General features: G+C 38.5%; 1 protein-coding gene across 2 annotated transcripts in view; it reads left to right on the forward strand.

Moving 5' to 3' along the window:
- Positions 1–15,107, forward strand: part of LDLR (low density lipoprotein receptor) — a 34,917-nt gene extending 19,810 nt beyond the window's left edge. Inside the window, exons 8-18 of one of the 2 annotated variants that reach the window (XM_074203426.1) lie at positions 2,409–2,534; positions 3,645–3,816; positions 3,962–4,189; positions 6,467–6,585; positions 8,148–8,287; positions 9,561–9,702; positions 9,975–10,127; positions 10,254–10,421; positions 11,036–11,113; positions 12,419–12,576; positions 12,825–15,107. In XM_074203426.1, coding sequence (XP_074059527.1) covers positions 2,409–2,534; positions 3,645–3,816; positions 3,962–4,189; positions 6,467–6,585; positions 8,148–8,287; positions 9,561–9,702; positions 9,975–10,127; positions 10,254–10,421; positions 11,036–11,113; positions 12,419–12,576; positions 12,825–12,860 — 1,520 coding nt within the window. In that variant the 3' untranslated portion in view covers positions 12,861–15,107. The remainder of the gene's footprint in view (positions 1–2,408; positions 2,535–3,644; positions 3,817–3,961; positions 4,190–6,466; positions 6,586–8,147; positions 8,288–9,560; positions 9,703–9,974; positions 10,128–10,253; positions 10,422–11,035; positions 11,114–12,418; positions 12,577–12,824) is intronic. The other variant, XM_074203427.1, reaches the window with a different exon arrangement.
- The last annotated feature ends 228 nt before the right edge of the window (positions 15,108–15,335 follow it).

Below are 15,335 nucleotides of genomic sequence, written 5' to 3' on the forward strand. Positions count from 1 at the left end.
CCAGCCCCACATCTTTTGATCCTAGGACTATATAAATGGGGAAAAAATCACATGAGCTTCCCATACCTTAGTTTCCTTATCTGTAAAATGGGTATAATCATTGCACCTACTTCTCAGAATTGTTGTGAGGGTCAAATGAGATCATAATTGTAAAGTACTCGACAAATGGCTGGTCACAGAGTAGGCACTTAAATGTTTACTGACCAAATGATTGGTCTGTATGGTATTTAACATTATTATCAGTGTTTTGGGTGGCCTACTTATCAATAGCACTAGTCTGAAAGATGACACAAAACTGGAAAGACTTAGGATAAAAAAAGTTGATGGGACTAAAATATTTGATCGGACAGAATCTTATGTATAATCAAATTTAATTGGGATAGAGGCTCAAAAAATCAACTTCTTAAATTGGGAAGTGAGGGTAAACGGTAGTTCATTTGCAAGAGATTTGAGATGTTTTAATGAACAAAGAGCTCTAAGTCAACAGCTAATGTAATCTTAAGCAACATTTAAGAAATACATAATGTCCAGACCATGGGAGATGTTATATTCCATTTAGTTTAGGGAGTCCATTGATAAGCTGGAGAGCAACTAAAGGAAGACAATTGGGAGAGTAGAGGGTTATGTCAAATAAAAGCTGACTAAAGAAACTGGTTTTGCTCAACTTAAAGAAAAATCTTGGGGAGGACATGATTGCATTTTTAGGTGTTTGAAGGATTTAAGTAGGAGAAGGATTAGATTTATTCTGTTTGTCCTGAAGAGTAAAACTTGAAGCAGTGAGTTTGAGTTACAAAGAAACAAATTTAAGTTTGACATAAAGGAAATGTCCTAACAATTAAAGTTATCTGGGAGTGGACTGGGAAGTATTGGAAGATATGACTTTCTCATTGGGGGCCTTTCCAAAAAAAAAAAATCTGTATGACCACTTGTTGGGGATAATGTAGAGGTGGGTGGTCCTTGTTGAGATGTGACTTGGCTCATCAGTCACCTCCAAATCTCCTCTATATCCTAGGTTCCATGATTGTTTTCATATAGGGAAGTCTTGGTTTGAATTGTAAATGCTGTTCCCCCAGAGCTTGAGAACCTAGAGGAGAAGACATTTTAGAAGAAGTTAGAAGGAATTCAATAGTCTTTTCTTAAAGGAAAAATCTCTGCATGAAATGAATATTTTTGAAAAAATGCATATCTCACTGAGAAGTAGCTTAGTGTAGTGGATAAAGAACTGACCAAATTTGAAACCAGGTAGACTTAGACCAAGTCTTCTTGGTCCATCCTGAACAAATATAGACCTGACACCTTTGGGCAGGTGACTTCACCTCACCTCTCAGAACTGTCAGCAGTTCTGGAGGACCATCTTTGTCTACATGCACAGGGAGTGTCTTCACCTCCTAAGTGAGGAAATCTGCAGGTCAAGTTCTGCCCCTCCCCCTGGTCATTAACAAGCAGTTAGGAGGCATTGGATAGGACTGACTTTGGAACCAGAAACACCTGAGTTCAGGTTCCTGTTATAAATCACACTGACTGTGCCATTTTGAAAATTTTCATTTTTCAATGTTCAGTTTCAAATTCTCCCCCCCCCCCACTCCTCCCTTCTTTCCTCCTCCTTGAAAAGGCAAGGAATTTGCTATAGATATTATAATGCAATTATACAAAACGTTTTCCTATTTTGTTGTGCCATTTAACACCTGGGTGCCCTCGGCTACTATGCTCTTAGACTATATATTTCAGAGGAGGCACCTGTTTTGAAAGGAGTTTGCTCACCTGGGAGTATCCTTTGTAATGAATGAAGTCGTAGATCCAGTTCCTATTCTTGTCCTTTTTCCATCACTAAGAACTTTTCCTTCCTTTATTTCAAGATTATTAATCCCAACTTGAAAAGTTTGAATTGAAAGTTGCACTGGCACTGAAATTATTTTCCCAGAACTCCCAATTATCTTGAATAAAATGGTAGGGTTCTATGGAACTCAGTGTGGATCATTCTTCTCCGGGGAGGGATAAATAGTCTTGAACAATTCTTCGCCAGGAAGGAGTTGCAGGTTTAGAATTTGCTAAACCCCTTTCTTCTTGCATGGACTGTGTGTTCCACTTTCTCTGGAATTGGAGTGACATATCTTCCTCTTACTTCTAGATAGGTGGTACATTGACTAGATTATTGAAACTGAAGTCAGGAAGACCTAAGCTCAAATCTAGCCTGTCCCTTTTAGCTGTTGACACTGGGAAAGTCACTTGACATTTGCTTGCCTCAGTTTCCTCATTTGTAAAATGGGGATAATAATAACACCTACTTTCCAGGTTGTTATAAGGATTGAATAATACTTGAAATGTCCTTTTAAAACTTTAAATCACTATATATAAAAGCTGTCCATTATTGTTACTATCATCATTGATATTATGATGCTTATTCTCAGATATTGATGAATGCCAGAACCCAGACACCTGCAGCCAATTCTGTGTGAATCTCCCAGGAAGTTACAAGTGTGAGTGTAATGAAGGCTACCAAATCGACCCGATCACTAAGACCTGCAAAGCCATTGGTGAGCCCATACCTCTTGATCTTTGTAGTGGAGGGGCACAGGATGTGGAAATAACAAGACAGGGGAACAAGTGAGAAATATTAGTGAAGAATCCTTAGGGAATTTTGGCACCTGAACTTTATCATAGAACCCCAAAATGAGAAAACACATCAAAATGACCTGAGACATGGAGGAGTATTGGCTCTTCAAAGCTGTAGAGCCATTAATGAATACCCCATCTGGAGTATACCCTGACTGAACATGTTCTCAGGAACTTGCCTTAGATAAGGCAATATTTCAATATTTAATAGAAATTCCTTACATTGGATGGGTTTCTGCAGTTTACAAAGCTCATTCCACTATCCATTATGTCACTTGGTCTTCCTATAAGCATTGGGGGGGGGGGAAGGCAAGCAAGGAAGAAAAAATTATTATTTCTATCTTATTGATAAGGAAATCAGAATTCAAAGGATTAAATGCATTGCCCAAGTTTAGATAGATAGTAATCATTAGAGAGCTAAGAGATTACATATCTTCTGACTTCCTGCCTAAGACCTCTTGTTACTCAAAGTCTCCTCATAAGTTGCTGTTACATATAAGAAATAGAAAATGTCTCCTGTCACTCCCTGACCATTTGTCAGGAATTTCTTTTCATATTGGGAACTTACCCAAGAAAATAACGGAATATTCTTCATGATTCCTTGCTGTTTGGAAATCTTGAAGTTGGAGAGATCATGACATGGTTGATATATAGGGTAAGGACCCTGGATTGGGATTCAGAAGACCTGAGTTCAAATCCTGGTCTCGTACTCACCATGTCTTCATCTTTAAAATGAGGGGGTCAAACTAGGTAACCTCCAAGGTCTCTTCCTGTTCTATATAAGTTTGCTGAGTATGACAGAGGTTGAGAACCATTGTCTTCATGTTCTATCCATTTTCAGCTTTTCTTCCTAATTCTAAGTGAGGAAAATACTGAGATTTATAACGTTTTGTTATCAGTTTTCTCTAATGAGTTCTATTCACTCCCAGAAATAGTTATTGCTCACAGAGTATTTTTACTTTCATAAAGTTTGGGGGGGGGGGTTCAAGGAACCTTCTTCTCAAGCTGAATTGCTTCCCCTTCTGTCCTAGGCACCATTGCCTATCTCTTTTTCACCAACCGCCATGAAGTGAGGAAGATGACTTTGGACAGAAGTGAATACATCAGCCTCATTCCAAATCTGAAGAATGTAGTGGCCTTGGATATGGAGGTTGCCAGCAATAAAATCTACTGGTCTGACCTGTCACAGAAGAAGATCTATAGGTAAAAGAGAATTGGATTTTATGTATTTTTTAAAATTACATTTTCATAACTACTTAGGTTTGGTAACACCCCACCCCCGACCTCTAGCTTGGGGTAAAGAAGGAATTACCATCTTCACCTAATTCTTCTGTTTCTTTTGTTCTAGCTCTGAAATTAACAGTGCCCACAGTTTTTCCACTCATGACACTGTAATCAGTGGGGATATCCAGGCTCCAGATGGCATCGCAGTTGACTGGATCCATGGGAACCTCTATTGGACCGACTCTGTTCTTGGTACCATTTCTGTGGCCAATACTAATGGCTCCAAGAGGAAGACACTTTTCAAGCAGGAAGGTGCTAAACCCCGGGCCATTGTGGTGGACCCAGTTCATGGGTATGTATTTTTTTTTTTTTTTAGGTTTTTGCAAGGCAGTGGGGTTAAGTGGCTTGCCCAAGACCACACAGCTAGGGAATTATTAAGTGTCTGAGGCTGGATTTGAATTCAGGTCCTCCTGACTCAAGGGCCAGTGTTCTATCCACTGTGCCAACTAGCTGTCCCATGGGTATATATTTCTAAAAAGTGACATGATAGCTGCAGGGATATTGGGGTGCAAGAAAGAAGATGGAAATGTATAGTTATTGCTGGGGGTGAAATACTGCCCCAGAAAGAAAAAGTTAGATTTTTTTACCAAGTTATGTCATCTAAGAAGCAACATGTGACACCTTGAGGGATGTGACATCTTTAGATCTCAGTCAACCAACATGAAGGAGGTAGTCTTGACTCTTTTGGAGGTTCCTTTTTAGCGTTATAGGATTTAACAGTAGAAGGAACCTTAAAGAGTATTCAATCTACTTTTCCATTTCTCAGATAAGTAAGGTGAATTTCAGAGAGATAGTGCTTGGCTCCAGGAGACAGAGACAGTAGCAGAGCCAGTCTTACTTGGCTTCTGTTGTGTTATGTAAGTGAGCCATCCATCCATTCAGTGGGAGTTATAGTCTGTCAGTTTGAAAAATCATTTTTAGAAATACAGGAGGGGGGAGACTTGGTCTGATAGTTGTTCATATGAAAAATACCTGAGGTTTTAAGTTGGTCACAAACTCAATATGAAGCAAAATTTTGATGCCACTGTTTAACAGCCCTCCCCCCAATCTCCCCTAATTGGAGTGATCTTGATATCTACTAACACAAGTATAGTGTCCTAATCATAGGTAGTTAAACTATTTACTAGGCTCTTACTTTGACTAAGAAGTAAATAAGTGCTGGAAATAAAAATATAAGTAAGCAAGATAATTCTTGATCTCAAGAAGCTTCTGTTCTCTGATAGAAGCCATCACATAAAGGGAGCTAGGGAGGGGAGGGGGGGGCATGGCAGTGTGTCATGGTGGTGTGGAGGCTCAGTTCTACACAAATTTGAATGAAAACTCAAATTTCAGAGCCCAGGAAGTTTCCTTGGTCAGAGGTCAGGGTTCCCCTGGAGGTAGCAGGTGTGGAGATGGACAATCATACTACTATACTCAGTACTTTGTCCAGCCGCATTTGGAGAATTGGATTTATTCCTAGCACCACCTTTTAATAATATCAACCTAATTAGGGCATGTCCAAAGGAGAGAGACTAGAGGGATGCGTCCAAGGGATCTGATTTCATGACATATGAGGAACAGCTGAAGGGACTAGAGATGAAGAGCCTGGGCTAGAAAAGACTTGAGGGCACAGGTTTATTCTTATAAAATACTTTTAAGAGCTATTGTAGAAGGAGGGCATATAGACTGATTCTGTATAAATCTTTGGGGAAGATAAGACTTTTCCTGTGAAAGTTAAGGAATTAGTTGCAGCAGGACAGATTTCAGTTTATCTTAAGGAAGAATTTCATACAGTGGATTGGTGGGAGGTTTTGTCTGTGGAAATGTTCTAAGGCGGGATGATGCCTTGCTCCACAGATGAGTCCTGCATGTTGCACCAGAAGTTGGGTCAGATAAACTTTAAAGTACTGCTGAAATTCTAGTATCTGCTTGCTCAGTTTAGAGCAAGGCAGCTAGAATAACTGAAGGACACAAGAACAGTAGAGTAAATATTAACAATATTCCACCTCTTGCTTGTTTTCAGTGTCATTAAGGGTTGTAGATTGACCATTGAGTGCATGTGTCATGCTGAATCTCACTATTGTGTGAGGCCTTCATTCTGGCTCTTACAATAGGAGAATTTGTTGAAGGAAGTAGGAATATTTACCCAAAGAAGATAAGAGACTTGGTAGACATGATAGCTACCTTCAAGTATTTGAAGTGCTAATGTAGAAAGAGAGGTGAGACTTGTTCTGTTTGCCTCCAGAAGGCAGATATGGGAGGATCGGGGTGTTTGTTTATTGCCAACAAGACAGATTCAGGCTTATTGTGACGAAAGTTTCTTAGTTTTCAGAGCAGGTTTTATGTACTGGTTGAGAGTTAAATTTCTCTCTAAATTTATTAATGCTACTAAGATCTATGATTTAATGTTCTCCCAAAATGGAGTGAGCTACTACCAGAGTGGTCAGTTTCCTCTCATTAAGGGTCCTCAAGCCAAGCTTGCTAGGTATGTTGTGGGGCTCTTACTCAAACATAGATTGGATTAGATTGCCTCTCTTTTAATTCTGAGATTCCCAATTCTCATGTCTACCCTTTGTCCCTTCCCTCTCAGCTTTATGTATTGGACAGACTGGGGAACCCCTGCCAAGATTGGGAAAGGTGGTCTCAATGGAGTTGACAGCTTTCCCCTGGTGACAGAAGATATACAGTGGCCCAATGGAATCACTCTTGGTATGTTGTGCTAAGTGAAGAAAAAAAAAGTGAATTGGTCAGGAAAAACAATCCCTTTCTGCTGATACAACTCCAAAAAGTAAATACCAAAGATTTCCTTAATGAGATAGGTATTGTTGAGAATAAACAGACAGTGATAAAATGCAAACTGCTTCAGTATCACTTCACTTCAAACCCCTTACATTTGATTATTATTTCCATTGGTTTTATTGTTACTTTTTTAATTTAAATAATTCTGCAGAGTGAAAAATGCCATAATAACTACAAGGTTTGAAAGTAGACGATATACATTTTCTCATTTGATCATCTTAACTTCTCTGTGAGCACTGGACTTGGAGTCAGGATGATCTGAGTTTAAATTCTTCCTCAGATAGTTTTTGATCTATGTGACCCTGACCAAGTTACTTAATCTCTCTCATGCTTGCTTTCCCCAATTATAAAGGGGAATCAACTAATAATATTCTCTGGGATAGATTTTATTTTATATTCCCTTGGGAAATAAATATATCCTTTTCCCTTCCCTTCCCAGGAAGCCTTCCTTATTATGAAGAATAAGAGAAAAAGATTTAGGGGAAAAACCCAACTAACTAGCAGTTTGAAAAAGTCCACTTTTCATATCCCTAGTCGTGGTTCTCTGCAAAAAAATAAAGGAGGGGCCTTCTCATTTATTATCCCCATATTATGGATAAGGAAACTGATATTACCTTTTTAAAATCTGTACTCATTTCCTTTTAACACTTCCCTATCTCTGCAATCAGCTTTGCCTTGTAACAAAGAAAGATATTTAGACCAAACCAGTCAGCTGAGTGACCACATCCATTCATGAGTGCACCATTGCATATTCCTAGTTCTCCACCCTTTTTTGCTAAGAGGAATCCCCTAAAACTGCTTTCCCTCTTTGTAACTCAATAAGCAAATTACAGAAAAATTTCTTTTTATTTATGTATTTATTGGTTTTTGCAAGGCAAAAGGTCACACAGCTAGGTAATTATTAAGTGTCTGAGACTGAATTTGAACTCAGGTCCTCCTGATTCCAGAACTAGTGCTCTACAAATTGCAGAAAAATTTCACAAAAATTTAGATTTTTTGCTCTCTGTCTCACTCCTTAGCAGCTGCTTCTACAGCTGTCCAAGTGGCAATCTTTAATATAGGATTAACCTCATGATCTCCATTAATGTCCTCTCTTGATGCCTGATTGTGATATGCAAGTGAACCTGGGCTCTTCTTATGCCTGTAGAATATAAACAGTAAGTTCAGTCAACCTCAGGCCCAGCAGGGTGGGCTGTTGTCCAGCCTTTCTTAGTGGCAGATCACTGCTTCCTAGAATTATATATTTTGGACCACTCCTGAAGATGATCTGCTATAGCAAGGAGTGACTGTAATGATCTGAATTGGTGGCAGAGAACATAACACTGATACTGAATTAATACTACATTTCTTTGGGATCCTGAAATTGGTGATGAGAGAGAAAACAGGAGCTTCTTCAAGGCATCTAACTTCTAAGCAATTTTAAGCTCATCTATCTCCATGTTGCCCTCACCTTATCCCTGTCTTGTTTATAGATCTTTCCAATGGTCGTCTCTACTGGGTTGATTCCAAACTCCACTCCATCTCCAGCGTGGATATCAATGGTGGAAATAGAAGAACTGTGTTAGAGGATAAAAACAAACTTGCACACCCATTCTCTTTGGCAATCTTTGAGGTGAGGATTTGGGACAATTTAGGTAGATAATGCAGGTGAGGGGGCTTGTTTTGTTTATAATCAAGTTTCTTTTCAGGAAACAAAAGTTTGCTCTGGATACTTAATTATGAAAAGGTATAAGATTTATTGTGGGGATTTGGCAGAGGGTATTTCCCACAAGTTTTAAATAAGCTTCCTTCCTTTTCCCTTCTTCCTCACCCCAACTCATTGCACATTTGTAGTTATTTTTTCCATTTAAATTATTTACAAGCTACATCACCTCTTCCCATCTTTTCTTGGTTAATCCTTCAAATTAGAGGAAAAAGGAACTATTATGGAAAGAGAATTAACTCTGGGATCAAATGACCTGGATTCCACTTCTTCCACTGTTGATCTAATTTGAATAAAGCAATGGACTTGGAGTCAGGATGATCTGAGTTGGAATTCTTTCTCAGATCCAAGTCATTTAATTTCTGTCAGCTTTGGTTTCTCTGATATAAATGGAGATAATAATAGGATTGTGATATCACAAGGTTGTTGTAGGGATCAACTGAGATAATATGTACAAAAGTGTTTTGTACTCCTTAATGTGCTATGGAAAATATTAGCAAGGGGCGGCTAGGTGGCGCAGTGGATAAAGCACCACCCCTGGAGTCAGGAGTACCTGGGTTCAAATCCAGTCTCAGACATTTAATAATTACCTAGCTGCATGGCCTTGGGCAAGCCACTTAACCCCATTTGCCTTGCAAAAACCTAAAAAAAAAGAAAAGAAAATATTAGCAACTACCCATATGATATAGATAATCTACAACTTCCTATATGATTTAGGCCTCAGTTTCCTCATCCCTAAAATAAGGGAACTTAGACTAGATGACCTCCAAGGTCCCTTCCCACTTTAAGTCTTGGATTCTTTGATTCTTTGACCTTGTCTAGATATAATTTTTATCTGTGAGTGATGAGAGGGAAGTGAGGGTCAGTCCTTGGAATTTCTCCTGTCTCAGTGGCTCATGGGTTCTACTATTCATGCCCTTTATTAAAGGAAGCCAACCTGTAAGCAAGGAGCCTGACCTTTCCTGAGAGCCTGCTATGTAGCCATACACGTATATGTATATATATATATATATATATATATATATATATATATATATATATATATATGTATATGCATATGTATATGTATATGTATATGTATATTCATATGTGTGCCTGCATGAAGGGCAGAGTTTTGAGCTTCTCAGGGTGCTGGAGAAAATCTCTTGGTTAAAAGGATCTTTGTTTTTAAATAATCCCTTAGGATAAGGTCTTCTGGACAGATATTATAAATGAAGCCATTTTCAGTGCAAATCGACTCACAGGATCTGATATCATTTTGGTGGCAGAAGATCTGATGTCTCCTGAGGACCTAGTTCTCTATCACAACCTCACCCAACCTACAGGTACTAGACTGACTTTTATTGGGATAACATCTTAAAACTCTTCCTTTGTGTCTCTTGTTTCTTGATTTATCTTGTTCTCTTTTGGAAGTGAATTGTCCTTCCATTCTTCTCTAGACATGGTGCTAGAAGAATGTGAGTTCCTTGATGGCAATAGACTGCTTTATCTTTCTGCTCCCTATATCCTATACAAAGCCCAATGTTTGTAGAGGATGCTCAAAGAATGCTTGTTGAATTGGAGTCCAGGCTCACCTCTGTGTTTTCCAACCTTTCAGGGGTAAACTGGTGTGAGAAGACTTCTCTTTCCAATGGTGGTTGCCAGTATCTGTGCCTTCCAGCTCCACAAATCAACTCACACTCCCCCAAATTCACCTGTGCCTGTCCTGATGGCATGCATCTGGCTGAAGACAAGAGAAATTGTATCAAAGGTAAGAGACTTCAGGAATCTTTTACCCCAGTCTTACTTACTTTCTGTGTAGAATTTCAAGGAAGCTCTATATTGGTCTTAACAGTTTTTAGCTTTATTGATACTTAGGGCATTTCTATTCTTGCAGAAGAAAGTGAATCTGTTACTTCTGGCATGACCAGCACAACCAAGGAACCTCATTCTAAGCTGACCACTCTTACTCGATTAGTAACAGCCGTAACTTCTCGGAAACAGACCACCAAATATGGTGCCATTGACCACACGACGGCAGAAATGGTTACGATGTCTCAAAAAGGTAAATTTTTAATTGACCAGTAGAACCAAGAATGTCCTTACAACTTCAAAGACAACTTTAAATTGAGCTAATCTACTCTTGGGTACTCTTGGGGTTACCAGGAAATTTAAAATGAATGAGCTCTTCTTGGATGGTTTTATAGCCTTCCCCAAAGATATGAGAGGAAAAGGGGAATTCAGAGGTCACCCATGCAAACATCTCTAATAATCCACTTCCTTCTATGGTAGTAAAAGACCTTGTAGACAGTAGATATATCTTGGAGAATTGTATGCAACATTTAAAACAGTGGTAGTCAAATGTGCAAACTTGCTCATATGAAAGGTGAGATTTTAACTTGGTTCTTTGTGATCCTTAGACCCAGAACTCCCATCTACTATGCCTTGTTGTCTCTTTAGATTGACCACTTTTACCCAACAAAATAATTAAGCTTGATGGAATTAGTTTGAGGACTTTTTCCTCAGTTAATAGGAGTAAGGTCATTTGAATTTCTGCATGAAACACTATAGCATAGTTCACTCTTTCAAATCCTAATCTTCATAAACTAATAAATACATTGTTGTTTTTCATTTCTGTCCTTTGGAATGTGGCTTATTTCTGTTTTTTTTTTTTCTCAGCAGTTCAGAATCCATTGGGTATACAAGAACATCAGAATCAAGGAGGACCCAAAGCTCTCTCCATTGTTTTACCATTAGGTAAGATGCAGGGATGGATAGATGCCCTCTTCTCAGAATATTTTTTTATCTCTTCTATCTACCCCACCAAGCAAAGTCTGTATTTCATCAGTACATCAGCAAATTTTTATTTAGTGCATATTAAGTTAGCTTTTGAGAAGAAAATTGCATTTGAATTGGACTTTCATGAATGGGTATAGCATTCAACAGGTGAAAAGAGATTGGCATAATATTTACATAAACAAAGGCAAGGAGATGGGAATGTATGTGGAATCTTAAATAGCTTGGTTTGGATGGAGCATAAAAAGTAGTAATTTAAGATTAGAATACTGCCAAGTTGTGGAGAGCCCCAAGGAGTTAAAACTTTACTTTGGGGGTAGTAGGAAGCCAATAAAGATTTTTGAGCAGATAAGTTTATTTGTCTTCACTTCCTTTTTGGGACTTTTACTCCTCCCCTGAACCACAATTGACTGTGACTCAAAATATATATCTTTTTTAATGGAGTTTTTTTTTTGGCAAGGCAATGAGGTTAAGTGACTTGCCCAAGGTCACACACCTAGGTAACTATTAGTGTCTCAGGCTGGATTTGAACTCAGGTCCTCCTGACTCCAGGGCTTGTGTTCTATCCAGTGCAACACCTAGCTGCCCCCAATGCCTCCTTTTTTTCCTCTTTTTTTTTTGTTCTTTGCAAGGCAGTGGGGCTAAGTGACTTGCCCAAGGTCATACAGCTAAGTAATTATTAAGTGTCTGAGGTCAGATTTGAACTCAAATTGTCCTGACTTCAAAGCCTGTGCTTCATCCACTGTGCCACCTAGCTGCTCTTCCCAATGCCTCTTCTTAAAGAAAAATATATGTCTCATTCTGTAGCCCACCATGTCTTTACCAACAAGCAGACTTGTTTCACTATCAGACACAGTTTTGATAAACGTTCTGAAGTCTTTCAGAATCTCTTTTCTATTACGTGATCATCATGTAAACTGAACAGGTTCTGCTAGGTATCTTTGCTGTGAATCAATTCATACTTATCTTACAAAATTTCACAGATTTCTTCATATTCATAGTTTCTTGTATTTGACTAGTATATGTTCAGTCATCTCCCAAATGATATATACTTTCCTTATATTTTTTTGATATATTTTAAAAATACTGTTCTAATATTTTTCAAAAGTATTTGATACCATTGCATATAGTTGGAAAAAATAAATAAATAAAATATTTTTAAAAATGTACTGTGGATTGTGCTAGGAACTAGGGAGACAAAGACAGAATGAAAACTAATTTCAAGCAGCTTACATTCTGTTGTGTTTCTATTTTCCTTTTTTCTAGTTCTGATCACTTTGATTTGTTTCGGAGCATACCTGATATGGAAGAACTGGAGACTCAGGAACATCAATAGTATAAACTTTGATAATCCCGTTTATCAAAAAACAACAGAGGATGAAGTTCACATCTGTAGGAGTCAAGATGGCTATTCGTATCCCTCGGTAATAAGCATGTTTGTTCATTCAGGCATTTTACTGAGAAATATTCATTGATGCACACTGTTTGCCAGTTTACATCTGTGATATAATTACTGAACTTTTAAGAGCTGGAGGGGACCTTAGAGAGATCAGCTTGACTAACCCTTTATAATTTTTTGTTCTGTTATGGGAAGACTTCAGAGGGCTTCTTTTGACAGGTGGCTAAAAGAAGCAATATGACCATTCCTAAACTCTCTTTTTTGCATTTATAGAGACAGATGGTGAGCCTAGAAGATGACATTGCATGAACAGTTGCCATGAGAAGTGCCTCTTACCAAAAGTTGCTGCTTATTTATGGGAGGAAAATACCTTTTCTTTCCAAGTTCTTTTATCAACTGCTCAACCTCCCAGGGTAGCCACTCTACTACTTCCCAAGGGACCTGACTGATATCCTCCTACCTAAAGAAAGAAGAGAAAGGAAAATAAAGACAAAAAAAAAAAGCCACTGCCCCCACTCATCCCCTGAAGAATAGGCTTTGTTGGTGGTGTCTGGGTGAAGCTGACTGTCTGCTTGGAGTTTTGTTTTATATATTTATTCATCTTGGAGGCAAGGCAGTCAAACTTCTGACAGGCTCCTTTGAATGATTGGTTTTGGTGGTAATTTCCCTTACGTATGAAGGAGAAGAGAAACAAGATGGAGGTGATTCTCTGGATGTAAGGCTGCAATATTTCTCTGGTGGGATTTGGATGCTTCCTCAACCACAGTCTTTTGGATAAAAGAGTAAAGATAAGGATTGTGGTTATGTGAGGACATGGGGATTGAACCTAAAGCACAGTGACTTCTACATAGAAACAGGTGCTATTCCTGTTTGGGTGCTGCATCCCTTTCCTTCCCCACTCCCTTTATCTCAGGAGTGAAAGTGTTTACTTCTACCTTGAATTCTTGGTAGACAACCTGTCCTGACACCCACCCTCTCTAATCCCAAACTTGGCCTCTTTCAAGCACATTTGTGCTCTTTTAAGCCATTAAGTTGCCTCAGAGACAACTAGTAATCAAATGTGGGGTTAGCTTGAACTAAAACTAACCTAGCCCCTGGTCACTTAACCACTCATTTACAGTAGCTCTTACCATCACTCATTCTATATTATGCCACAATGTGGCATTCAGACACTATCAATTGAACTTTGGCTAAGTCAGTTGGTCCTGGGAATTCATAGTCTACCACTATATGAAGTTTTTTTGGTTTTTCTCCTGCCCTCTCATACCTTCCTCCCTCTCACACCTCTTCCTTTTTATGGGTGAATTTTGTATCTTTTTTTTTTTTGTTGTTGCACTTTTTCAGTTCAGGGTTGTATATTTGTAAATTTTATATTTTTATTATGATTTTGCACTGTTTGCTTTTGTATATATTATTTTGACTAATAATGAGGGCTTGGCCAGGATGACCAATTGTGAACTGCCAACAAAAGATTTCATTGTATTTGTGAATTTGCGATGTTTTGTATACTGTTCAGTGATTGAGAGAACTGTTTGTGTGTGTGTGTGTGTGTGTGTGTGTGTGTGTGTGTGTGTATTTTTCTGAGTCTGTCCAAATGGAAGAGTTTATCAAGAAACCTAAGCCACGACTTCATTGTTTTAAATACAGTTTATAATTGCCATCTATTATCTTTCTAGCTCACATCTAATCAGCTGTTTGACAAGTCTGCTCCTCTTGTGTTTCTTATGAATCCTTCTAGAACATTCGAATACTTCATTTTGGGGGATGTGCTGTTTTAGTACATCTCAAATCAGTGCCCTTTGCCCAGAATATTTGCATAGGACTAGTGATCCTTTTTCTGGGTTCAGCTTTATATTTTCACTTACAAGCCTTTGGTAGGAACAGCAGCAGCCAGCCACTGGACTCTGTTTGCCTTGCACTTCATGGGCCCTGAATAAATGTTTGTTGAATTGAATTGAACTGAACACTGGAGAGAGCCAGGCAAACTCCCATCATTCCTGATTGTTGAATGTTTGTTCTTCCCTTGCCCCCACCCATCCTTTTCCCAGTCTAAAGGAAGTGGGAGTGAACAAGACATAAAGAATAGACTAGAGAAAGACAAAAAGCACTACTACCCTCTATTGCCAGAAGCTGTGAAAGACATTCTGAAGTCTGTAAATAAAATCATGTACAGTACAGGTTATTTGTGTGATGATTTTTCTTTTCTTTGCACACAATGTCTTTAATGTATATTCTTTGTATATTTAGGTGAGATCACTACCACTTTAAAAAAAATCACTTTATTTATTTTTTTTTAACTTCTTGGGGCACCCACAATGTCTGGGCTGATTTTTTTTTCTGGGTCTTTCTCCTCATCCTATATCTAAAGATGACATTTGCACCACTGTGGCTGATGCTTCCTGGGAAAATGGCATTTGCACACATACACATACAAAATAACAAACACTGATCGCCTCTGGAACGGGTGGGCGTAAGAATTTCTAAACAACCATATGTACAAAATGTTTTTGTAACCTGATTGTCTGATTGTGATCAATTAAATTTCTTAAGTGCAAAGTTTCAACTTAATGTGTGTTTCCTCTTCCCTTTTTTTTGTTTTTTTGCAAGGCAATGAATGGGGTTAAGTGACTTGCCCAAGGTCACACAGCTAGGTAATTATTAAATATCTCAGTCAAGATTTGAACTCAGGTATTCCTCACTCCAGGGCCAGTGCTCTATCCACTGTGCCATCTAGCTGTCCTCCCTCAATTCCTTCTTCCATTTGTGCTTGGAAGTCCTCTAGGA

Source organism: Macrotis lagotis, chromosome X (assembly GCF_037893015.1).
Source record: "Macrotis lagotis isolate mMagLag1 chromosome X, bilby.v1.9.chrom.fasta, whole genome shotgun sequence".
Taxonomy (NCBI): domain Eukaryota; kingdom Metazoa; phylum Chordata; class Mammalia; order Peramelemorphia; family Peramelidae; genus Macrotis; species Macrotis lagotis.